The sequence below is a fragment of the Chiroxiphia lanceolata genome, chromosome 20 (assembly GCF_009829145.1).
Source record: "Chiroxiphia lanceolata isolate bChiLan1 chromosome 20, bChiLan1.pri, whole genome shotgun sequence".
NCBI classification, from domain to species: domain Eukaryota; kingdom Metazoa; phylum Chordata; class Aves; order Passeriformes; family Pipridae; genus Chiroxiphia; species Chiroxiphia lanceolata.
In genome coordinates this window covers 5,557,698-5,581,860 of record NC_045656.1, presented here as the reverse complement: position 1 = coordinate 5,581,860, position 24,163 = coordinate 5,557,698, and the positions used below count along the sequence as shown (strand labels likewise).

Below are 24,163 nucleotides of genomic sequence, written 5' to 3'. Positions count from 1 at the left end.
GGTAGGACAAAGCTGAGTGTCCTGTTCCACTCTGGATTCCAAGCAGATACATGAGAGTGTCATTTGTTGTGTGGGAAGAGTGATCCAAACCATGTCATCATTCATCCCATCCGACTCTAAGCTCGCAGTACAGCTGAGTTAAAGTCTTAATCTAAGATGACTTTATGCATCTCACTTGGATTTCAAAATTGAGCCTGTAGACCTAAGCATTCCAGATGGGTCCAAAGAGCAGTTACTTGGTTTAGTGGTTTTTCTAGGATACAGATTTTTACAGTTGCCTCATGAAAGTTTACAACCTCTAATATTTCAGTAGTTCTCTGAACATGACAGAGCAATTCCCCCTCACTATGCCAGTCCAAACCAACAATCCAGATCTCTCTTCCAGTCCCACTTGAGGATAAACTCAACTAGACACACTTTTTTACCTGCCTTTGGAAGGCAACTTTCTATCAGCAGGAAAAAAAAAAAAAAAAAAAAAGCTAGTAAGATTATTTAATGAATGAAAAAAAACAACTGCTTTTGGTTCATTTTCTTGGTCCTATTATTTCCCAAACCTTTTCAAACAAGTCTCTGGTGAGACTATTGCAGGGTCTATTAAACCACAGGTTCTGTTATGACTCCAAACAAAGTTTCAGCTCAGAGCATCTCCAAAGGAGAAGGAAATGTCCCAGCCTGGTTCATCTGTAATGGAGAGTACGCTGGGAGGTAGAGATCACTCCAAGCAACACACTCCTAGAGAGAGAGACATCCTGGTTATCCCAGTGAAGTCCAAAGGCAGGATCATTCCCCTCAGTGTTTAGACACACTGCCTTTCGGTGCTCAAGAGCCTTGGGGACAGGTGAAATTCCAGCTGGAAGGCTCTGACTTCAAAGGTTTGGCAGTGACTTGGTGTGTTTCTCAGCAGTGCTATTGGCCCCAGCCAGATTTAAGGTACCATTAGCAATTCAAAGCACCTCAAGGCAAGGACAAAATCCTTACAGGGAGTGGAAAGCTTCCTTTCCTATATTTCCTGGCAGCAAAACGGTATCCTCAATTAGCAAAACCAACACAAAGTGTGGAAGGTTCCCATGAGAGAGAAGTTACCCTGCTTGTTTCAGACCTCAGCTAAGAGTTTCCAACACCAGGTAACCTCAGCTCCTGCACTTCCTACGGAGTGAACACAGCAACTCCACCTGAGCTGGCTGACAGCAATAACTCTCCTCACACTTTGCATAATGAGGTCCCATCTATAGCCCCAGAAGTTGTTTAACCCTCAACAGTGACTTATTCCAGGCTATCAGCCAAGGGAATGCCTAAGTAGGATGTATGCAGCTATGATCTTCACAGCCTGGTATTCATCTTGTCTCAGAAATTGTTTAGGGCAGAGAGGTTAAGAAGAATGGAGTGCAGGCTTAAAAAAGATTTGTTTCTAAGAGACACTTCACTAGATTCATTCAATTTAGTGAAGAAACTAAGGTTAGGAGAATGCCTTTTAGGAACTGTTGTCTCATGGCAATTTAATACATAGGTTTTCAAAAGAAGACAGCAGTTAAGAAAAGTTGCAGTTCAGCCAGATAAGAAGCTCTCTCATTAGTATGGATTAGATCTAAACACCTTAGAATAGCTGTCAGCCTCTTTACAAGGCACATCCTATAACCCTTCCTTTCAGACTCTACAAGCCAAGCTACCCAGAGCTTTTAAGGGGTCCTGTCATATCCCAGACTTACCAACTAGTCTAAAAATATCCCTGAAGGAGAAAAAGATTCTGATCCAGATAAGGCAATTAGACCTGGTCTAAAGAAAATTCACCGACCAGACAGGCATTGTTCTGCAGCAGTGCTATTCAGCATCTCCTATCACAGGGGGTAGGAATCTCCAGAAAACAGGGAGTAAAGCTCCCAGCTCTGAGCCTGCACACAGCCACACACCTCCCTCTCCGGGCAAAGAACCGGCAGAGCTGCTGCTTGGGGTGTTTATAAGAGCAGGAGGCAGCTCAGTTGGGTTTCACCTGCAGCAGGGGGGTGTTTCAAGCACTGTGGGCATCTGCTCAGACACTCACCGTGACCTGGGGTGTGACTGCACACAGAGTGGCCTTCCCCCAACAGCAGGTGCTAACCAAGACAGAAAAGCTTTTTTTAAGGGTTGTTTTAAATGTATTTGCTTTGATGTGCTGGTGTTTTCCCTCACTCGTGCATTTCAGTGGAATAATGAAGGGGGGGAAGTGGGAGGCAGGAAGGAGTGGGAAGAGAAGACAGGGGCAGGCCAAGACTGGAACCTCAGCTGAGGACTGAGGGACCTCAACTGCCTGGAGAACGGGTCCAGCAGGAATTTCATGTGTTCAGCAAAGCCCCTCTGCCTGGGACAGCTGCACTGCAGGCACAAGGGCAGGCTGGGCCCTGGGAAGGACCTGGTGGTGCTCACAGCAGCAAAGTGGAAGTGCAGTTATTTGGCTGGAGCCAAGTGGCAGCTCCTCAGCTCACCTGCAGTCATTTGCCATACCCTTCAGAAAGAAAAAGAAGCCACATTTCCCTGCAAGGGAAGGGATAGGATATCCCAGTCAGCAATAACCCAGCATCCCCCAAGGTGCTCTGAGGACTCATAGCCCCAAACAGCCCCAAAAGCAGCATTTGCAGATAGGTCAGAGGTTTTGCATTTGCTTTGGCTTTGTTTTTATCCCATTTCCCAAGCCCCCGGGGTGCTGCAAGTGAGACAGAGGCGTTGTGACAACCCATCCACCCTCCAGAGAGGGGAAGGCAGCACTTTGCAATCATTAGGACTCACACAGGACCCCAAACCCCTGCTTCCAGCACTGGCATCCAGGGGCAGGGTCTTTGGAGCAGAAGCAGCAGCAAATAGCCCATCCCTGGAGAGTTATTCCCTGCATAAATAGCTGCATAAACAGCTCTGCAGTGGCAGTCACAGTCTGGCTCTGAAGACTTTTATGTCCCCAATTTCTAATGAGGACCAGTTTAATTTTTTTTTTAAACCTCCTGTCTCCCTAATAAAAGTCATCTCCAATGTGGAATTGGCTCTGAGAATTGCAGTTCCCTGATCATAAGTGCTTTCAAGTGCTGTGGCATGGTGATCAACGTAAAGGTTGGATTAAGGTTTAGACTGCAGCTTTTGGGAGTCACACAAGTCACTAATCACACATAGAGCCCTCAGCACAGCAATGTGTAACACTGCTCACTATTTCAGGGAAGATTCAAAGAGAAATTACACAGTTTAGCACTAAAGTAAGAAAGTTCCTCTAACATTAAAAAGCAGAATTTCCCTCCAAGCAGAGGTTTGTCTGTGCCTCCTGAGCAAGTGACATCTGAGGCTCTGTCAAAGCCCAGAGACAACAACTCCTGCACGTGCTGAAGAGCAGAGGCCAAGAGCTGGGGTCTCAACTGAATTTCCATTTGCTTTCCAAAACATGGTCTTGGCTGTGGAAAGCCTCAGAAGTGCTGATACTTCCTTCAGCCAAAGAGATCCCACAGCCTCCTGGGGCAGGACAAAACAGAGCGACTGTTACTGTTGCTCCTGAGGTATCAGGGGGAGATTAGATCTGCAATCAGGCAGATCCCAGCCCCACTGCAGGCAGCAGGGCACGTCTCTGTTGGATTTGTTTAGGAGCTTCTGTCATTTCCCTGGCTTTGCTTTGAACGTCTGGCACCCAGACCAGCTGCCAAGTGCAGATTGAACAGATGTGGCTTGAGAGAACATGGGAAGGTGCACAGCAGCCTGGGACTGCTCTGTGCTAGAGCAGAGAACCTGAGACACAGAAAGAAGTTAAAAACTGCCTCAGCCCTGTCTGCTCTCCATTTGCACCCAACTGCCACTCAGTGTAACGGAGAAACAGAGAGGAGAAATTGGGAATTTGAAGCCTGCAAGATTCCTGGCTGTTAAGACAATAAGCAGTGCTTTTAACCCAACCAACAGGGACGATGAAAGGTAGGCACCAATTAATTGTACCATTTTTTTCCTGGTGATGAGTGTTACTTTGCAGAACTAGCCAGAAGGGTTACAATTAAAAGTTGTTTGCATTCAAAAATAGCCTTTTCATCAGAAGCTGTAAAGACTTTCCAAAATAAAAAAAAAAAAAAAATACAGAGGTGTTTAAATTTTTATAACCTCTCTTGAAAACGTTTGTGGTTGTCTGAAATTAATTTTAGGTGCCTCAAAGAATGATATCACAACAATTTCTTGGCTTTAGCAACAGGTCAATTAAAAAAAATAATTCAGCCATGGTTTCAGTTACATTCTAAAGAATTCAAAGCTAAAATTTTCAATTAAAATTTTGGAAAAAAATCTCCTTCCAGCACGCAGAAATGACAAATGAATTTGGGAAATGCTTTGAAACAATTCCTCCAAAAAAAAAAAAAAAAAAAAAAAAAGCCTGTCAGGTTTTTGTTTTAGATTTCCTTTGTTTTCCAAAATTAGGTGTCATCTTTCAATCAGCACCACCACAGAGGGTGAGATTTGTGTTCACTATGCTTGCACGTGTAATGATGCCGGTATAATTCGCAGCAGATGTACATTTGGGGAGAAATTATTTTCCTCAGAATCTATTTGTGTGGGAGGATGAAGTATGGTTATAATGAAGGTGCTGTGGGAGCTGAATGACTTTGCATCTCAAGTACAGGTGCACTTGGGTGTAACTTAAACATAGTTTGCCATCTCTCTAAATGGAGCATTTATAGCCAATTACACTTGTCATTCACCTTGCAAATACCTCTATCTAATTTAACAGCATATGCAGCAGGCAGAAAAATAAAGGATATTCTATTAGGTGACAGCAGAACAGAGGTGTAGGTATCTGCATGTGTATATATTGCACATTTGGCAGATTTCTCATCCGAAATAGAACTCAGATATGGCCTCCAGTGCCCTTATTCTCCCTGCATCACAAGCCTCCTGTCAAATGTAATTTCCTCCAGGAAGACATGTATCTAACTGAGACTTTCCAAAACCTGTCCAAGTGATTTGGACACTCACTTCTCATTAGTATTAACAGCAAATGGGCAGGAGCCTCTCCTAAATGCCTTTGGAAATCTCTGACACGTTTATTTTTGCGGTTTTTGGTTTGGGTTTTTTTTGTGGCTGTTAAATGACTCTTTGAGCAACCTACACTAGAAATGACAAATTTGCTTCCCTGTCCTCAGATATTCATAATGTCCATGTACCAAATATCATGATTTTCCCTCAAAACGACAGCTGAGACGCGGTAAGAGGGAGGGGAGAGACAGACTTTTGCTGTGTTTGGATTAAAGGACAAAGTTCACATTCCAAAACTGTCTCCTCCGCAGAGGGCTGCATAGACCAATTTTAGGATGATACCACAGTCATTGTCATCTTTGTGTCACCGCCCCAGGCAGGGATGTCACTGCAATGGGAACGGGGATGCAGAGGAGTTACAGGGCTGCAGTGTCACGGGCACTGAGTCACTGCCTGGGACAAAGCCAGCACCGAGGGCAGGGAGGGTGACCCTCGCTGGGAACACCTGGCTGGGCACCCTGGGAGGGGAACAGCTCTCCTGACATCCAAATATTCAGTGTCACACCCTGGATCATACCCAGCCCCACTCGCTGGTCCAGGAAACACCCATCCTGTCCCTAAGAGGAAAATGTGAACTGAAGACCAGCAAATTCTGACACACCAACTCGAGAGCCAGAAAGAAGCTTGGAAGAGATTTCGTTCCTGTTCTCTCCAGCTCCCACTTCTCACACCCTCAGAAGGCAGAAGAAAGCCTTGCAAGCCACTTCTCCAACCAGAGCACCACGAATCCCTTCAGACTGAACCACGGAGCTGGGAGTAGCTTTTCCTTTCAAAGCCCTCCCTAACAAACATTTCTGTTTGTGTTACCAACAAGCAGAAATGCAAATAAGTGAGTAATATTGAGCTTTATAAATCCATTACATGGCTTCTTGATCTGTTATTTAACTGACATCCCTTCCCCTTTTTTTAAAATGTATTTCACGTGTATATGTCTGTTTTCTTTTCCATTTCTCTTATCACTTGTATTTTAATAAACCACATGTCCAGATTCAGTATCTTCTTTAGCAGCCGGAGAAGGAGATATATTTGTTCATTGGAGTTATTAAAATTCTAAATATCTCACTCCTTTTATTTGATTTTAGTGAGATTCCAGACATTTTCTCAATACCAAGAAGATTGGATTCACTGGAATATAACTCTGACAGAAGTCTCACATCGAAACTTTAATTTTAGCCCAAACCCCGTTAATTTAAGACTTCCCTGGAAGATGTGGGCAAGATGAACCTTTTTTAATGAACTATTTTCAACCCTAGTTTAAGATGAAACTAAAATTGGGGTTTTTTGGCTTCTTAACACTGAGGAAAAAAAAAAAAACATAGACAAAACCTGAGATGATTATTTTGCTTTCGCATATATTTTACCTCCTGACAGAACTCTTGGTGGCCACTTGGCTTAAGCAAGGACAGACTTAAACCTTTAAATCTGACATTTTGGGCATTATCTTCCCAGTATTGGGGGAATAAACTACTTAAAACAGAGTTCTACTTTCGTGGGGGCCTCTCAACTAGTCTGTCATTGCTGACTTTTACACAGAGAGCACATTATGTTAAGAGGCTCAGCTCAGCAATTCCAATATTAGCTACCAAGAGAGACACCAGCTGTGATTTCTCCCCGATCCTTTGAGAAACAGCAGTGATTTGTCTCCTGGTTTTCTCTCAGCTTTCTGTGAACTCAGTCTCCTGTAGTTTTGTGGATATATTCACTGGATATATTGCTCCACTCACAGCTGTTTAAAGGTACATCTTGGCCAACGTGGGAGTTGGAGGAGTTTATTCAAAGAAGACTGTAAAACCCGAGGTAATTTTAATTCCTCCCCTTGCACACAAACCTTCCCACTCAGAATAAGAACAGTAGGTGCACATTGCAGCTTTGGGGGAAGAAAGTGCTTTCAGGGAAAACTTCAGAGCAGTGACCAAAATCACGGCCTGTCAGTCCCATGCCACTCAAAACTTTCCCATCACTTCCTAATGTCGTCTCAGAGCTGTTAGCCACAAAAAAGTTCAGAAGATCAAACTGAAAGAGGGTTGATTTACATTAGACACTGGGAAGAAATTCTTCCCTGTGAGGGTGGTGAGGCCCTGGCACGAGTTGTCCAGAGAAGCTGTGGCTGCCCCATCCCTGGAAGTGTTCAAGGACAGGGCTTGGAGCCACCTGGGCTAGTGGAAGGTGTCCCTGCCAACGGCAGGGGGTGGAATGAGATGGTCTTTAAGGTCCCTTTCAGCCCAAACCATTTTGTGACTCTATAAAGAAGCCCTGTTTCAGCTTTCCACCCATTCCCTTGGGGCCACAGTGGAAAAACAGCAAAATGAATGCTGCAGGCAGCAGAGCCTTCAGCCACATTGCCAAAGAGAGCTGGAATTAAGAGTGCCCCAGCTTTGCTGCTGTTATTCCCGCTGTTATTCCCAGGCCTTTCCAAAGCAACCCAACAGCAGTTGTGTCTGCCTCTCACAGAAGACGTTACTCTGAAACACAGACTTTCTCGCGGCAGCGTTCTGCCACCTACCTGTGCACTCTGCATTTCATCCCGGCCAGGTCATCAATCTCCAGCCTCAGCACAGCTCTCCAGAGGGGCAGCCTCCTACTTACCTGTCCAGGCTGCCATCCAAACAACCTCCGGGCTGAAAAGAGCCAGGAGCAATTCATCTCCCCCCCACTGAAGCCTCTGAAATGCCCTCTGCACGTCCCTCCACTGATTGTAGACCCAGCCCCGTTTAGATCATCTTGCTGACTTTTACACAGTAAAAATTAGGGAAGTAAATCCCACCCCTGCCAGGGGGCTCAGCTGCCTTATTTAGACCCAATAACACTGTGCTGCAGTGAGTGTCAGCCCTGGAGTCTGTCTTTCCATCTCTTTTACACAATTAATGACAGACCTCACTGTGATGCTGTGAACACTCGTGCTCTGTGCTCCCACTGAACACAGCACCCACCACATCTTTGCCTGGGTTTTACTGTTTTCTTTCCCTCTAAGATCTCAGTGTTGGTACAAACTGTTGCACCCATCACTGCTGGTTCTGCAAATAATTTCTCAGTGGAGCACCTTTTTCAAAGGGATTTGAATGACTAAAAATCGAACCACGTTGAACTCGCACACGTACCTTTAACCTGAGTCTGCCAATTGCAGGGTCTTGGAGCTGAATGCACACAGCCTTTTGGCTCAGCCAACAGTCTGGAACAATCTGGTGCTGGTCTGGGTGTCTTCCACAGAAAGTAAATAGCAGTCAGAAAGTCCTCCATGAAGTCCCTGAATCCTTCTGGAATTCCTCTTCTGTGGCTCAGAGCCCCCGTTGGATTTGGTTGGGGGTGCTTATTTCTTTCTTTTGTTTTGGGGTTTCCACCACTTCTGGACCATGAGGGACAGAAAGGTGTGTTTCCGTCCTGAAATGATGGATTGAAGGCACTGTCCAAGAGCAAAGTATTGCAATATAAAGTACTGAAAATTAATGCAGACAGTCTGCTCCATAGCCAGATCCCACTGATCAGAAATGTTTATGTCAGACTTCATCCCAGTTTTGTGATCACATAGTTTTTGCACTCATCCACAGCTCCAAATAGTGTGGTTTGTGTAGCTGGAGTTTGGTGTGCTGAGAAGAGGAAGACTGCCTGTAGCTTGCTCTGCAACTAGCTGAAGGCCAGCAAAAAGACAAATATGTGGCTGGTGAAGCAAATTCCATATCTTATGTCTCATACTCTGCCTTTGAGATACAGCAAAGCAGGTCAGAGACAGCCTGGCCGTGTCAACCTACACAGCATCCTTTCCCTGGACGAAGGCAGGAATCCTGTGGTGGTGTGTTCCATCCATTCCAGCTCCCTCAGCAGCCTCCTGGCACAGCACAACAGCACTTTTATCAGAGAAACAGGGCCGGTTGCCACCACCAGAGAGCCAACAGCTGGACTGCAGGTGTGTGCCCGCTCTACTGGGATGGAGGGCTGTTCTCAGGGGGCTGGGGTGATACAGCAGCACTTCAGGGCAAGGCTCTGGGAGGGACAATTTTGGGAGGTCAAGTGGTAGAGCAGCACCTCAGGGCTGTGCAGGGACAGTGTGCACTGATGGAGGGCCCGGGTTGAGGGCCAGGTGACATGGTAGCACCTCAAACCTGCACCAACACGGTCCAGTACTCTTGAAGGGTCAGTTCCATGAGGCTGGGGTTTGGGAAGTGCCTCAAACCTGCACCAGCATCGTGAAGCGCTCTTGGAGGGCAACGTGGAGCAGGCACGGACAGGGCATTCCCTCAGGCCTGCCCCAACTTGAGGTAGTGCGCTTGGAATGCCGAGTTTGGGAGGCCGGGATTAGGGAATCGAGTTTGGGAGGCCGGGATTAGGGAATCGAGTTTGGGAGGCCGGGATTAGGGAATCACCTCAGGGTGGGACACGCAGGGCGCAGTGCTTATGTGTCACCATTCGTGTGGTGGGAACCCGCCATCGCCCAGACAGGGACAGGCAGGGTACAGCGTTCCTGAGGATCCATCCGTGTGCTGGGGAACCGCCGCCACCTCAGGACAGGCAGCCGCCATCGCCTCAGGGCGGGACGTGCAGAGCACAGCGCTCCCGTGGGACCATCCGTGTGGTGGGGAACCGCCATCGCCTCAGGGCGCGGACCCTCAGGGGAGGGACCCTCCACCACTTCAGGGCACAGTCCCGGAGTCGCCTTCGGGCACGGACCTTTCATCCCCTCAGGTCTCGGACTCTGTATCCCCTCAGGGCACAGACTCTTCCTCCCTCCCCTCAGGGCACGCACCCTGTATCCCCTCAGCTCTCGGACTCTATATCCGCGCAAGGAACAGACTCTCCCTCCCTCCCCTCAGGGCACGGGACCCTTCATCCCCTCAGGGCACGGACTCTGTATCCCCTCAAGGCACGGACTCTGTATCCCCTCAAGGCACGGACTCTTCCCCCCTCCCCTCAGGGCACGGACCCTTCATCCCCTCAGGGAACAGACTCTTTCTCCGTCCCCTCAGGGCACGAACTCTGTATCCCCTCAGGGTGCTGACTCTCCCCGCCCTCAGGTCGCGCGCGGCGCCGCCTCAGCCACGCGCGCGGCAGGAACACGCTCGCGCCGCGTGCCCGGGGCGGGGCGGGGGGGCGTGGCCCCGCGCGAGGCACGTTGGGTGCGGAAGGGGCGGGGCCCGGCGCGGCGCGCGCGCGCCCGTTCCTCTACGGAAGCCGGGCGGGCGCTCCGTGTCCCGGCGGCCGCCCCGCGCTGAGGCGCTGGGCTGGGGCTGTGGGAGGTCGGGGGAGGGTCCCAGGGGTCACCGGACGGAACGGGGAGGGCGGGATGGCGGCGCCGTGAGGAGCTCGGTGAGCGGAGGTGGACGGGGGGGCGGCCTGGGGCGTGCGGCGGCGGGAGGCCGCGGTTGGGCAGCGCGGGAAAGCAGCGGGGGCGGGCCGGGCGTGTGAGGGGAGAAGGGGCTGAGGGGGGGCTGTGGGGGTCACGGTGTGGGCTGTGGGGCGTCGGGGTGTGCGGAGGGCTCGGCGGGGCTGTGAGGCCGCTGTGGAGCGGGTCCCGGGCGGGGAAGGGGGAGGGTTGGGGGGCCGAGGGGCTCCCGGCGGGCAGAAGGCAGGGGGTGCTCAGTCTCCGCTCTCCCGCAGCACTCCCTGCACGGACTGGATGCCCACGGGCTGCAGGGCTCTGTCACACGCCGCCCGGGCCCTCAGCAGGGGCACGGGGCTGTTCAACCCCCTCGCACGGGTCTGCTTGCCCAGAGCCTTCTCCTGCTGCGTGGGACTCGGCGCCGGGCACTGGTGCCAGCTGCTGTCACAGCCCGTGTCCCTGCAGGGCGGCGGGGCCGGGGCTTTCCCCTTCTCCCTGTTTCTGAGCCCTGGGCCGCGTCCAGCCTGCACGGCTGCAGAGGACATGGCCGAGCAGAGGTACTGCGTGGACTATGCCAAGCGCGGCACGGCCGGCTGCAAGAAGTGCAAGGAGAAGATCGTGAAGGGGGTGTGCCGCATCGGGAAGATTGTCCCCAACCCTTTCACGGAGTCTGGCGGGGACATGAAGGAGTGGTACCATGTCAAGTGCATGTTTGAGAAGCTGGACAAGGCCCGGGCCACCACCAAGAAAATCGAAGACATCACAGAGTTGGAGGGATGGGAGGAGCTGCAGGATGAGGATAAAGAATTAATCAACAAGCACATCTCAGGTGAGACACAAGGCAGCATCTGGGTCACTTTTCTACTTACTTTCAAGTTATGCCACCCAGCTGTGCCTTTACCACGAAATCCTCAGGGATGTACTTGTATGGCTTAGAGACAAAGTGGGTAGTGCTGCTCCAACCTCTGTCTCAGCCCTGTAGGAAAGGGAAGAAACAGTCACTTCTACAGAGGCACCTCTTGATTAATTTGTCACAACTGATTGTGCAGAAGTTCTAAATGGTTTAATTCATGGACAGATAAATCCCAGGAGAAAGCATCAGTTATTTTCCACTTTCAGCTTTTTCCATGATCTTTAGTAAATTACATATTCTTTTTAACTTTTGTTATCTGAAAAATGTCCATTTTTTTTTTTTTTCTTCTCCAATTCCCAGTTCTTCTAAGACTTTGTTATCAGGTAATATGTTGAGGGATGTGTGAGATTATTTCTGACTGCCTGTTTGAACCTTGCTGGTTTGCAGAAGCCAATTCCAAGGCTGGAAGTACCCCGAAGAAGAAGGTGATAGTCCAGGCTAAACTCACTGCCACAGGACAGCTGACTACAAAAGACCTTGTCAATCCATCACCAAAGAAGTTCTCTGGCTTCACAGGTAAGACTTAAACTGATTCTGGAAAATCAGTTTCTTCTAATAACAGTTTTAACTTGGCTCAGATCAGTAGTTTTTTATCTTTAGATACTTTAGTCTTAATTAGTCTTTTAAAATTCTTCTTTGCCAGAAGTTGTCTTTCTTAGGCCGTCAGTCTTGAGAGAACATCATGAAAAATGTTTGAGTTTCTGGCATTCCCAAGGAAAGAAAGGTTCTGCCATAACCCCCACTGTCAGGCTAATGTCCTGCTGACTCCATACTGCCTTCATCCATTGCCCAATTCCAGTCAAACTGAAGGTATAGACTAAAGTTATCCCGTGTGAAGCTCGAAATCTCTCAAAAAATGACTGGGGGGGATTCCCAGTGGTGGTGTTCATGGAAGGGAAAACTGTTACACTTCAGCAGCTTGTGCTGGGAAGCAGCTGCCAGAGGGGCAGTCGATGTGGGAACTCTGACTGACCTGTAGCTCCAAACCTTCCAGAGCACATGCAGCCACAGCACAGCCAGAGAGATCACCACGTGTAGGGATGTTGATGTTAAAAGAGAAAATGGGATGGGGACGTTTTCCCCCCGTTTTAGAAATGATTTTATGAAAACATCTTGCCACGAAGAGCAAAGGCTTATAAAGTAGAGGCAAAACTGAGGCATCTGCCAGCTGGAACTCCTTTTCACCATGGTTTAATCATACTTGTCTGGCAGAATTAAGGCCCAGAAAATTTTTGTTTAATGTAAAAAATAAAAATAATTTTAAATTTTTTTATTATTATTTTTATTATAATAAAATGTAAAGTCACAAATTTTGGGACAGCACACATCATCAGTGAGTTCTGAAGCTTTTCCAGCATGCTGAGATCGTTCTCAGCTTGCCAAGCAGAGGTATCTTCAAAATTTGCACTGTATTGTACTTGCTAAAAAAGCAACTTGTGCTGTCTTTGGTGCAGCCAAGCCAAAGAATTCAGAAGCTGTCCCTGCAAACTCTTCCCACAAGTCCAGCCTGTCTGCAGCCAAGTGTGATCCCAAGCACAAGGACTGTTTGCTGCGGGAGTTCCGGAAGCTCTGTGCCATGGTGGCTGAAAAGCTGAGCTACAATGTGAAAACACAGATCATCCAGGACTTCCTGAGGAAGGGGTCTGGAGGAGGTATGGTTCCTGCTTGGAATTCTGAGTGTGTGAAAGCCCTGTCAGTCAACCTCAAAGGTTTTATTTCAAAAGGGAAAGGTGAAATAAAATCGGGTTGCTGTGCAGTCGCAGCTGTGTGCTGTGGTGATTTCTGAGCTGTGGAGATAATGTTTGCAAACTGTTCAAATAAATTCAGACAAGAATGTCTCGCTCTGCTGTTGTAGGGAACGTTCTCAGGTGCCAAATTTAGTGCTGAGATCACATTTGGAGAAAAATCTTGGGTGCTTCCCCTAAAAAATCTCCTTTCACGTGAAGCAGAGCAGAATGGTGCAAAGAGGAAGGCCCAGCTGTGGGTTTCATCCCCAGGGTCATGCAAATGGGCACAGCCAACCAGAGCCTGTATTGTGTAAATAAATTATCACACTTATAATGGTCTGTGCTTCTTATTTTCCCCAGATGGTTTTCATGGTGATGTATATTTGACCATTAAGCTGCTGTTACCAGGTGTCATTAAAATAGTTTACAACTTGAATGATAAGCAGATTGTGAAGCTGTTTAGTAGGATTTTTAACTGCAACCAAGATGAAATGGTCCGGGACCTGGAACAGGTGAGTACAGACAGCAGTTCTCTGCATTTCTGCTCTTCAGTCTTTGGTTATGGAAATTCTGTAATGCTTTGGGTTTTTTACTCCTATTTGAAAGTGTTAGCTTGACTGTTAGAATGGGAACTGGTGGTTTTATTTTGTTTTTTTCTTGGCTTTAGCAGTTTTCACAGCATTTCCTGCCATCTGGAACCTTTAGAAAATAATTTTTGAGTAGAAAGAAAGATACAAATTCACCTGTATTAAATCCAGCTTTAGAAAGCAAGACTAAAATATCTAGGCAAGTTGGGCTGCATCTGTTTGTCTAAACTGCTTTGTCTGGCACATTCCTGTAAGGGATTCATAGTACTCTTTTTGTAACATCACGTATCAAAAACTGGGATTCAATTAACAGATGTGTTACCATGAGGTGCAGTTGGTGGATACAGTTGAGCTGCACTGGTACAGTTGCAAGTGCTCAGGTGTGCATTGGATCCCTGGGCACAGGAGTTGGTGACTGACTGTGCATGCTCTGATTCAGTGCAGGATGGAGAAAATGGGTGAATTAGGTGATGAAGGTAATTCTTTCATCTCTGTTTATTGCCTTGGTACATACTGCCTTCTGGTACATACTGTCACCTTCTGGTGACAGTACCAGCCTGTTTCAGATCCTTGGATTTACAGGTGGATTCACCCTGAGGAAATAAGGGATCTGTGATGCTGCAGTGAAAAATAGAGCCGTGAGATGATGTTGGTATTTTAATTTACTGTTTTTAGCAAGTGGAACAGCTGAGCAGCTTTGTTCCTTGTCGTGACAGCTTCTTTGAATGTTTGATTCCAAATGCTTCATGCAATCCCAGCATCACTCCTGTCCTTTATCCTGGTTACTGGAATCATGCTGAATCCCCAGTGACATCCCCACTCTGATCCACAGCCTCGTTTTGTTTTGGAGACAGGGAGATGTTTCCGAGACCGTCCGCATCTTCTTCGAACAGAGCAGGACTTGTCCTCCAGCGGCCAAAAGCCTCCTGACCATCCAGGAGGTCGATGAATTCCTGATCCAGCTCTCAAAGCTCACTAAGGAGGACGACCAGCAAAGTGTGCTGCACCAAATCAGTCGCAGGTAAGGGAAGCAATCAGCCTCTGGAGGTTTGTCCTGCCACTAGGGAGGTGGTTACCCAAGGATCACAAGCTGGAATAGCTGAGAGATTAATCATGAGCCACAGAAACTGAACTTAATTAACATCCACAAGCTGCTGTTAGTGGTGTGATTAAAACACCTTGACAGCTGACCAGCAGTAGAGAATGTGTGTGGCTCCTTTTCGTGCCAGAGAACTTCATCCTTGCCTGTTAGGACACTGTTCAATCAGTACCAAACAAGTGACTTGCAGAACTACCTTAATGGGGTTTAGCTGTTAATTAAGTTGCTTTTTTCTTTAGGTATGTTGGGAAATGCAATTAAGACGTGTTAAAGATTCTTGGTCTGGCTCTCTTTGTGTTGATTTGAGGCTGAGTATGTTACTATCACTTAGACTCAATGCATTAATTAAATACATTTTGGATGGCACATCAACGCTGAGGCAGAATTAATATTGGCATTCCAACATAAAGATGCTAAAAAGCCTTTTGGATGTTCTCTTGTGTCTCTGGGGTGTCGTTAGTAATGTGTGTCCTCCTTTGAGTTTAAACCCTCTGTAAGGGGAGGACCTTTTCTTTTAAAGAGACCTGGCTCAGTTTCTTCTTTTCAGCTGGAAAGTGGTTCAGTTAAGATTCAGCAACGGTGGGCACTTCTCTTTTGTTCTTCAGGTGCACAGGCAACGACCTGAAATGCATCATCCGGCTGATTAAGCACGACTTGAAAATGAACGCCGGAGCGAAGCACGTGTGAGTCTGACGTTCACTGTGGGATAAAACCAGAAATGCTCGTTTCTCCAGCCAGGAGCAGCAGACCCGATGCTGATCCGTGTTCCCCCCCTCTCCCTCCCCGCTCTGTCCCAGGCTGGACGCGTTGGATCCCAATGCCTACGAGGCGTTCAAGGCCTCGCGGAACCTGCAGGACGTGGTGGAGCGGGTGCTGCACAACCAGCAGGAGGCCGAGAAGGCGCCGGGGCTGAAGCGAACGCTGAGCGTGCAGGCCTCGCTCATGACCCCCGTGCAGCCCATGCTGGTACGTCGGCTCCCCCCAGCCCAGCGAGAGATGGAGCTCTGGAGTGCTGGCAGAGACCCTCCCCTGGAGGGATCAGCAGCCAGAGAAGTGGCTGTGGGCAATGTGAGCTCACAGTGCTGATTTTTGTTTAATGCCATTTCACAGAGCATCTCTGAAAGACCAATATTCACTGTACTCAGTCCTTGTACCTTCAGTGCCACTGCCAAGCAAAAATCGTGACTTGCTTTTAAAAGTGACTTTTGTGTTTTGTTTGCTGGCCTTCCAGAAGTTGATCCTTTCTCTAGAAATACTGTTAGCTTTCCACTGGATTAGAGATTCAAATAAGTTTGGCTTTTTGTTTGAACGAATTAGAGTCAAATATTTACTTCTGGGCTGAGTGCACTCCTGCAAAAAGCACAGTGCTTACACCTTTAAGCGTTTGGAGGAGATAAGCACTGAAAAGCTGTAATTATCTGGGCATATGCAGACAATTCTAAGTAAATAAGTAATTAAGAAAAGGAAAACTTGGACTAGCTATCAGAGACCCTGGACAAAAATATTTACAAGGAAATCGGTAGTTCCTTCATGAACTTAGGGACAAGTGTCTTTATTTTCCAGTGTATCACCTGAGTTTGTATCTTCTCTCTCCCCCTGAAGGCTGAAGCCTGCAAGTCCATCGAGTATGCCATGAAGAAGTGCCCCAATGGCATGTACGCCGAGATCAAATACGATGGGGAGAGGGTGCAGGTCCACAAAAATGGGGATCACTTCAGCTACTTCAGCAGGAGCCTCAAACCCGTCCTCCCACACAAAGTAAGCACCTGTGCCCTGGTTGTGCCAGCTCCCCGACTGGATTCCACAATAACTTCTTTCTGTGGCAAAGGAGGATTCCTTCTCTTGTAAACTTATTTCTGATTTATGTAGGTATTTGGAACCTGGAAAAGCAACACTTGGTAGAATTGTAATCACTTAGTTTTGGTGCACATTAAGGGCTTGAAACTCAAGTTTCTACGTGCCATAGAATCCTCTTTATGGAATTGCATTTTGGGAGCCTTGATGCCAGTTGGGTGACTTGGTTCTATTTATTCAAGCCTCATCTTTTTATTTGTAGGCTGTGCTGTGTGTACCATAGTAAACCTAGTGCAGATATGCCCACGTGTGCCTCAGACACTTCAGGAGAAAACACCTTCATTGGAGTGACTCCCTCTCTTCAGCCAATAGACTTATTTTTCTTTTCTTTTCTTTTTTTTCCCAAGGTAGCCCATTTTAAGGACTTCATCCCCCAGGCTTTCCCTGGTGGGCAAAGTATGATCCTGGATTCAGAAGTTCTTCTGATTGACAACAAAACTGGCAAGCCACTTCCTTTTGGAACTCTTGGCGTGCACAAGGTAAAAGAAATTAAATAAACCCCCCCTTGTTGTGGTTGGAGGCTGTTATTGTGCTGACTTAAATGCACCAGCAGGTTATCACAGGGTACTTTCAGAGCTCTGGTGCTTGCTGGAGCATCTGGAGAATGAATAAGATCACTATTAATGAAAAGCTACTGCCCTAATACAATTGATTTTTATATTAACATGATCACTGGCAGAACAGTAAGAAAACTTCAGCTCAAGATAAATATTTAAAAAATAATTGGAAAATCTTGCAATTCTGTGATTGCTCAAGCCAGGATAAGCAGAGTGGGAGACCACAATGATATAGAGTATGAATGCTATGTAGAGCTTGTGGCTGGACTAAATGAGGGTGAGAAAGAGGACAGTAAAGTGAAAATTAAGCTCTAGGGGCTTAGGTTAGAAGTAGCCATTAATCTGATGTCTCTAGAAATTTTCTGGGTTTTGTTGCAGCAGCAGTGACAGATGTTGCATTGCCCCAGGTCATTAATATTTGTGGTATTATTTCCCTGTCACCAGGAAATTAACGTGTTTTATCTTCTTAGTTTATTCTTTGACACATTCAGTCTGAATCTTAATTCTCAGAATGCTTCTGCCCATTAGAAGAGGCCTAAGCTTATCCTAACTAAAATGTTATGGAGCTAAAAATCCATCCTTTTGTTTCTGTTACTTTTCTGAAACTCTGTGTTGCTGCTTGCTGTGACTGCGGATTTCTCTCAATGGATCTTGTCTTCCAGAAAGCTGCTTTCCAGGATGCCAACGTTTGCCTCTTTGTGTTTGACTGCATCTACTTCAACAACATCAGCCTGATGGACAGGTGTGTCTCTGGCAGGTGTGAGAGTGGCCTGACTGGTTTCCCAGCATGAAACCACCAGTTCACTGTGGCTGTCACACTGGCCACTCAGCCTGTAAAATCACTCCTGCGTGGGAGGGTCCTTGCTGTGCCAGAGAGTTTCACTATGGAGCTCCATCTTGCTCTGCACTTCCAGAATGTTGGACTCAGCTACATTTCAGATAAATTGGGTGTGGCCCAGCACCAGCTCATCTTATGTCCTTTGAAATTAAACACACCATTAAACGCAGAGTTTCTATTCTATAACTTCCTGGACGAAAGTAAGGATTAGTTGTCCTGTCTGGAACTCTGTAGGATAAATCATTTAATAACTTAAATAGCTTTTATTTCCAATGTTCATGTGACTGCTACCTCATGTTAAAGTTGCTGCTTGTCCTTAATTACCCATTCCCTGGTTTAGGCCTCTGTGTGAACGTCGCAAGTTCCTCCACGACAACATGGTGGAAATCCCCAACCGGATCCTGTTCTCGGAGATGAAGCACGTCACGGTGAGCTCAGTGTTCACTGGTGAGCTCAGTGTTCACTGGTGAGCTCAGTGTTCACTCCCCAGGGCTGCACTCTGGGCACTGCTCCTCTACCACACAGCCTTTGTTAGGATTGTGTCTGCAAGTTCACCCTGTCAGAATGGTTCCACTTCTGCTCTGTGGGCAAGACTTCTCGAGCTACTGATATAGGTAGTGCCTTGGGTTTGGTGGAGAGTGTTTGGATGTTTTGGGCAGAGAAAGCATTCTGGGAGGAAGAAGGTTCATAGGTCCCAAGGCAGGTGGATAGAAAAGGAAGCAGGTGCTGCTGCCTGAGAAAGTCTGATAGTGTACATACTTGGGACATACTTGGGTCACAGTGGGGCAGCCTCATCTCTGAGGGGTACTTTTAACAAGCCAACCCTGCTCTTCTTGGAGAAGTCAGTGAATGTGCAGCAAAGAGATCACATACAGGATCCTCCCTGGAAAACTGTTATGAAGTTACCTGTTCCTCTCTCTGCAGTTGCTTTGGGTTTAGTGCACCACTGCTCTAAACAGAAAGCCTGGAGCCCCTTTGGCAGTCCTGAGCTCACCATGATTCCTCTCCTTTTCAGAAAGCTTCAGATCTGGCCGATATGATCACCCGAGTGATCCGTGAGGGACTGGAAGGACTGGTGTTGAAAGATATAAAGGCAAGTTCACATTTACTCTTCACTGGTGTGTGCTGGGAATTGGGGAATAACAACAGAATCTGTGGATGAAGCACACAAGGCTGAGCCTTCTTGGAACATCTCTGGGTTTTGTGGGTGCTGACATCCAGTCCAGGTTGTTCCTTACATGTTGAGCACTGCTGGGCTGGATAAAGGCAAGGGCTGTTCAAGGAGCTGCTGCCCACCTGGTGAGCTCTCTGAGGGGGGTTCTTGCCTTGCTTTGCACAGGGAAATTATGAACCAGGCAAACGACACTGGCTGAAGGTGAAGAAGGACTATCTCAACGAGGGGGCCATGGCTGACACAGCTGACCTGGTGGTGCTGGGAGCTTTCTATGGACAAGGCAGTAAAGGCAAGTCTGGAGTTGGCTCTCACTGGAGATCTGTCAGTTCAGGAAACTCCCAGGCTTTTTCCTGTTCCTACCAGAAGGAGATTGGCTGTAACAGTGATTGTGTGCTGCAGCCCATGAGGTGCTGGGCTGAGTTTACTGTGGGGTAGTTGGCACAGCAGGGCTGGAGTGGTTGGGCTGGGCTCTTGCAGGGGCTCTGTACGTGGGAGCCGATGCCCTGGAGCCATCACCAGCCCAGCTCCCTTTGACTCCCAAAGATGGAAAAGGAGTTTGGCTCCTTACTTTGCTTTTTGAAAAGCTGTGGCTCCTCCTGTAGATGTGACCCACCCTACCCTTCCCTGTGCAGGTGGGATGATGTCCATCTTCCTCATGGGCTGCTACGATCCCAAGAGTGAGAAGTGGTGCACTGTGACCAAGTGCTCCGGTGGCCACGACGATGCCACCTTGGCGCGTCTGCAGACGGAGCTGGACATGGTGAAGATCAGCAAGGTGAGAGGGGCTCTGGGGTGGAGGGGAGCAAAGGGGTGCTCAGCAAAGGGCTGAGCTGAGGTCGAGGTGCTGGTTAAATGCTGGTTTAAGTGTTCTGCCAGGAAGGAGTAAGAGTTAAAGCAGATAAACCACTCTGGCACAAGTGAGGTGTCAGTACAGCCAGCTCCTGATGAGGCACTGCCTGGGATTTGTACTCAGACACTGAGTGGGAAGCCAGGCACCATCTGTTTCCTGCCTGGACAGAGTTTTATTGGGAAGGGTACCGATTTTTTTGGGCATCTTGCAATTGGCAGAGACAGTCACTAGATGGGGCTGCAGGAGAGAAGAGCTCGAATCAGACTTGCAGCTCCATAACCTGATGTGTTGGAGTTCAGACATTTCTGACTGGCTTGTTTATGTGAGGAATCCTACTTTTCAAGACTCGACAAATAAACAGAATTTTAATATTTACTTGACATCCTGAAGGCCATTTGCATCAGGCCTGTAGAATCTTAAAAAAATGGGTAGTTTTACATGAATCACAATTGGAGCAACAGTGTTATTGTTTCACACACGAATGACAGGAGTTGAGAGCTGTGTTCCAGGTAATATTTGGGATTTTCTAGATGAGAGAGACTGCTGCAGATCAGGCTAGAGCAAGTTTCATCCATGCAAAGGCAATCTAATACCTATCTGCTGATTTACTTCTAGGTTATGTTTCAGCAACTTTTGTAGTAGTAGGTTCATATATAAGTGCTATTATTTTGAGTTTGTGCTTTAATTAACAGGATCCTAGTAAAATTCCACGGTGGCTAAAAATAAACAAAATCTACTACCCAGACTTCATTGTCCCAGACCCAAAGGTAAGTGTTGTCATAGTCATTTAACTCCATTTCCCAGCCCTGACATAACAATCTATTTCATGTCCTTTAAGTGTACAAGTTGTCTCTGTTACAAAATTAGTCTTCATACTTGGAATGGGAAATAAAGCACAACTTTTTATTTCTCAGTCTTGCAGGTGCTTTTGAGGCTAAAAGCTTCATGAAGGAATCACACCTGCAGCACTTTTGGGAAACATTCTTGTGCATTAAATCCCTTCCAGAAGTGAACTTACTTTAAATTTGAGACATGAAAAGTCTGACTTGAGCAGTTGAAGCACAGCTGTAACCCAAAAGTTGCTGTTGTTTCAGGAAATGGGTCAGTCTGCTTTATGCTTGAAAGAAAAGGTGTTATTTAGAAATTGGTATGATATGTTATAGTGAAGGATCTTTGACTTAGTGGAAAAAGTAGGTTTTTCTAATTAAGGTCCTGAAGGTGGTCGGTTTGTGTATCTGGAACAGGGAGGGGGGTTATTGATCAGTTGTTTCATGAGAGAACACAGGAATGTGATGTGTCCTCCTCCCTGGTGTGTTCAGAAAGCCCCAGTGTGGGAGATCACGGGGGCTGAGTTCTCCAAGGCCGAGGCCCACACTGCCGACGGGATCTCCATCCGCTTCCCGCGCTGCACCCGCATCCGCGACGACAAGGACTGGCAGACGGCCACCAACCTGCAGCAGCTCAAGGTGAGCTGACACAGCACTCCTGCACCTGCTGGGCTGGGAGCTCGGACAACAGTGCATGGGTAAAATGCAGGTTTGGGTAGCAGGGGGTGAGGTGAAGGCACCTCCCACCTGGGACCCGGGATGGCACCTTCCCTTTCCTCAGGCCGCTCGCTGGGATGTGAATGTCCCTCTGTCACGGGGTCTCTCGAGTCTCCTGAGCTGTTGTGTTGTGCCCTGTCAGGAAAGCCTGTGCTGGCAGCTGGTTGTATCAGCTCCTGTACCACCCCGTGGTGAGGAATTGCCTTCCCCAGGGAGATGGCATTCATTCTCTTTAGGGTCATTGTTTCCCAATTGGGAGATCATTTGGGAAGTGGCTGTGGATAACCTGGGGCAAGTGGGAGCCAGCCAGGACCCCTGGGCTCCACCCACCCACTCCTCCTCATCTGCTGATGGAATTGTCCTGGTGCCAGTCCCACAGTGAGCTGGGGATGAGCTCTGAGCTCAGGTAGTTCCTGCAGTCTGGGCTGTCCTCACACAGCCTGTGGGGTGCTGGCAGCAGCTGCCAGTGCTTGTTGTGCTGTGGAAACCAGGAGTGATCCAGCCCCCTGCTGTCCTGCAGCCTGTGCAGGCAGGGGAGAGAGAGGCACAGTGCCCTCTGCAGATGGGCTGTTCCAGGGAGAGCAGCAGGCACTGTTCATCCCTCAGGCTCTGATGAATTAGTCTGTCTTGCTCTGCAGCAGAGGATGGGGATGTGGCTTTTGATTCCTCCCTGTGTGGTTTCCCTTAATGCCAGGCAGAGGGGTGGAATGCAGAGAGCCTGGACAGAGCTGACAGGAAAATGGCTACAAAGAGGTGCAGGAGAAAAATCACCTGAGCAAACACTGAGGGGGGAACAAACAAGAGGAGCCCCTGTAATTACAGTTACAGCTCCTGTCTGGTGTCAGACACTCACACTCTGTTTCTGGGGGCAGGAGCTGTACCAGCTCTCCAAGGAGAAGGCTGATTTCAGTGTTGGTGCCGGGGAGGAGGATGAGTCCACAGCTGGCAGCAGTGGAGAGAATGAGGGGAATTCCAGGTCTTCCACACCTCACAGCAGTATTAAAACCCCCCCAAACAAGTCACCTGCGAAAGCCCAGAAGCCAGAAGGTAAGATGGTGCTTCCCAGGAGAGGAGGCTTGGGGGGTGTGCTCTGGGTTTGGGGCAGGCTGGGTCAGGATCTTTGCCTTCTGTCAGAGGTTTGAAGCTCCCACAGCACCTTCCACGTGCATGTCAGGGAGGATGGGCAAAGCTGTTTAGACCCTTAGTTTGGCCTGTGCTATTCCCAGCATGGATTGAGTAGCCACAGCTCTGAGGTGTGCTGGGATTGGGAAAAGATGGATGGAAGCAGCACTGATGATGCCGTTTTTAGGTTGGTGTTCCCTGCTCCTGTTCCTGCACGTCACATGCCCTTTGGTTAGATGTTTTTGGCCATGAACCAGTGTTTAATTTTATTTGGATGGAATTCATGCATATAATGAGACACCTGCATGGAGGTGATTTCCAGGTAAATTGAGTTTGTGTTTGTCACTGGGGAACAACGTGAAGCAAATTGCTGAGCAGTTTCAGAAAGGACAGTGTGGTGACAGCACACAGGGCAGGTGGCAGCAGCATCCTGGAAATGAGGCCAGGAGGTTCCCCCACACCATTTTCAGTAGAAAAATGTGTCTTACTCATTACATTCTAATCCTTGGATTTCCCAGAAAGAGGGAAGGAAACTTTTTCCTTTTACTCTCTTCACTCTCTCCCCTCACGTTAATACACAACCAGTATCTGGACAGAGCACAGAAATGAGACAAGTTTGTTTGTTTTTAGAGAGCAAAGCAATCCTTGCATCCCCTCAGAAATCCGAGGAGAAACGAGGGGAGAAGAGAAAAGCATCAGAGATGGAGGACAACGGAAAAAAGGTACAGTCGGGTGGGCAGCAACCACTGTGGGGTGGGAGGAGGCTGAGGCAGTGGAGTTGTCTGTTCACTTTTGCCTTCCATCTGGAAATCCATCCCCCCTTCTCTCCCTCAGCACCCACTGCTGGACATTTTCACGGGAGTGAGGCTGTACCTGCCGCCCTCCGTGCGGGACTTCGACAAACTGCGGCGCTACTTCATCGCCTACGACGGGGACCTGGTGCCAGAGAGTGACACGGCCTCGGCCACCCACGTCATGGGGGACATTGAGGACAACCCTGGTGCTCAGCGTGTGTCTCCCAGGTGGATCTGGGAGTGCATCCGGAAGAGGAGGCTGGTGGCGCCGTGCTAGCGGGGCAGGGACAGTCCTGGCACAGGAGCAGCCCAGAACTAGGTAGGTGGAAGGAGAGGTGCAGTTGTGGACAGACATAAAATGCCAACAGAGGTGCTCACAGAGATCCACAGCAACCCTATGGAATAAATTAAAACAACTCTCTGATGAAATGTCACTGCTGAATCCCATTTTCCTGCCCATACTGGAGACCACTGCACTCACCTGGGTGCTGGTTTGGTCGCCTCGGGTTTTTAAAGTTTGGGTATTTTTATAGATAAAGAAATAAAACTGAAGCAGTTTCTCCTTTGCTCTCAGGACTTATTCTCCAAAGGTTATTCTCTGCCTGGACAGGAACACAGACCACCCACTGCGTGACACTGTTGGCTGCAGTGCCAGGATAATTTTGCTGTGTGGGTACAATTTACACAAAGGTCACGTGTCCTTCTCCTGGCTTTGCCTTTTCTCTCCTGTCCCTGACACTCCACTCAGGGCTGCAAGAGGAGCATTTACACCTT

General features: G+C 48.1%; 1 protein-coding gene across 2 annotated transcripts; it reads left to right on the top strand.

Moving 5' to 3' along the window:
• Positions 1-10,200: 10,200 nt before the first annotated feature.
• Positions 10,201-23,957, top strand: LIG3 (DNA ligase 3). Of its 2 annotated transcripts, none has more exons than XR_004360518.1 (20): positions 10,201-10,317; positions 10,609-11,159; positions 11,631-11,759; positions 12,698-12,895; positions 13,331-13,482; positions 14,412-14,578; positions 15,262-15,339; positions 15,454-15,622; positions 16,259-16,414; positions 16,858-16,989; positions 17,730-17,809; positions 18,246-18,333; positions 18,921-18,998; positions 19,245-19,368; positions 19,712-19,854; positions 20,622-20,696; positions 21,249-21,395; positions 22,346-22,520; positions 22,783-22,917; positions 23,226-23,317. XR_004360518.1 is itself a non-coding variant. In XM_032707884.1 (20 exons), the coding sequence occupies exons 2-20, from the start codon at positions 10,628-10,630 to the stop codon at positions 23,664-23,666; spliced, it is 2,952 nt and encodes a 983-aa protein (XP_032563775.1). In that variant the 5' UTR covers positions 10,201-10,317; positions 10,609-10,627; the 3' UTR covers positions 23,667-23,957. The 2 variants fall into 2 exon arrangements, 1 of the variants encoding a protein (XP_032563775.1); XM_032707884.1 differs by lacking the exon at positions 22,783-22,917 and adding an exon at positions 23,430-23,957.
• Positions 23,958-24,163: the final 206 nt, after the last annotated feature.

Coding starts and splice junctions, on each gene's coding strand:
- LIG3 (XM_032707884.1), top strand. CDS start 10,628: ATGCCCACGGGCTGCAGGGCTCTGTCACACGCCGCCCGGGCCCTCAGC. Junction 12,896..13,330: donor GAGGAAGGGGTCTGGAGGAG/GTATGGTTCCTG, acceptor TATTTTCCCCAG/ATGGTTTTCATGGTGATGTA. Junction 14,579..15,261: donor CTGCACCAAATCAGTCGCAG/GTAAGGGAAGCA, acceptor TTTGTTCTTCAG/GTGCACAGGCAACGACCTGA.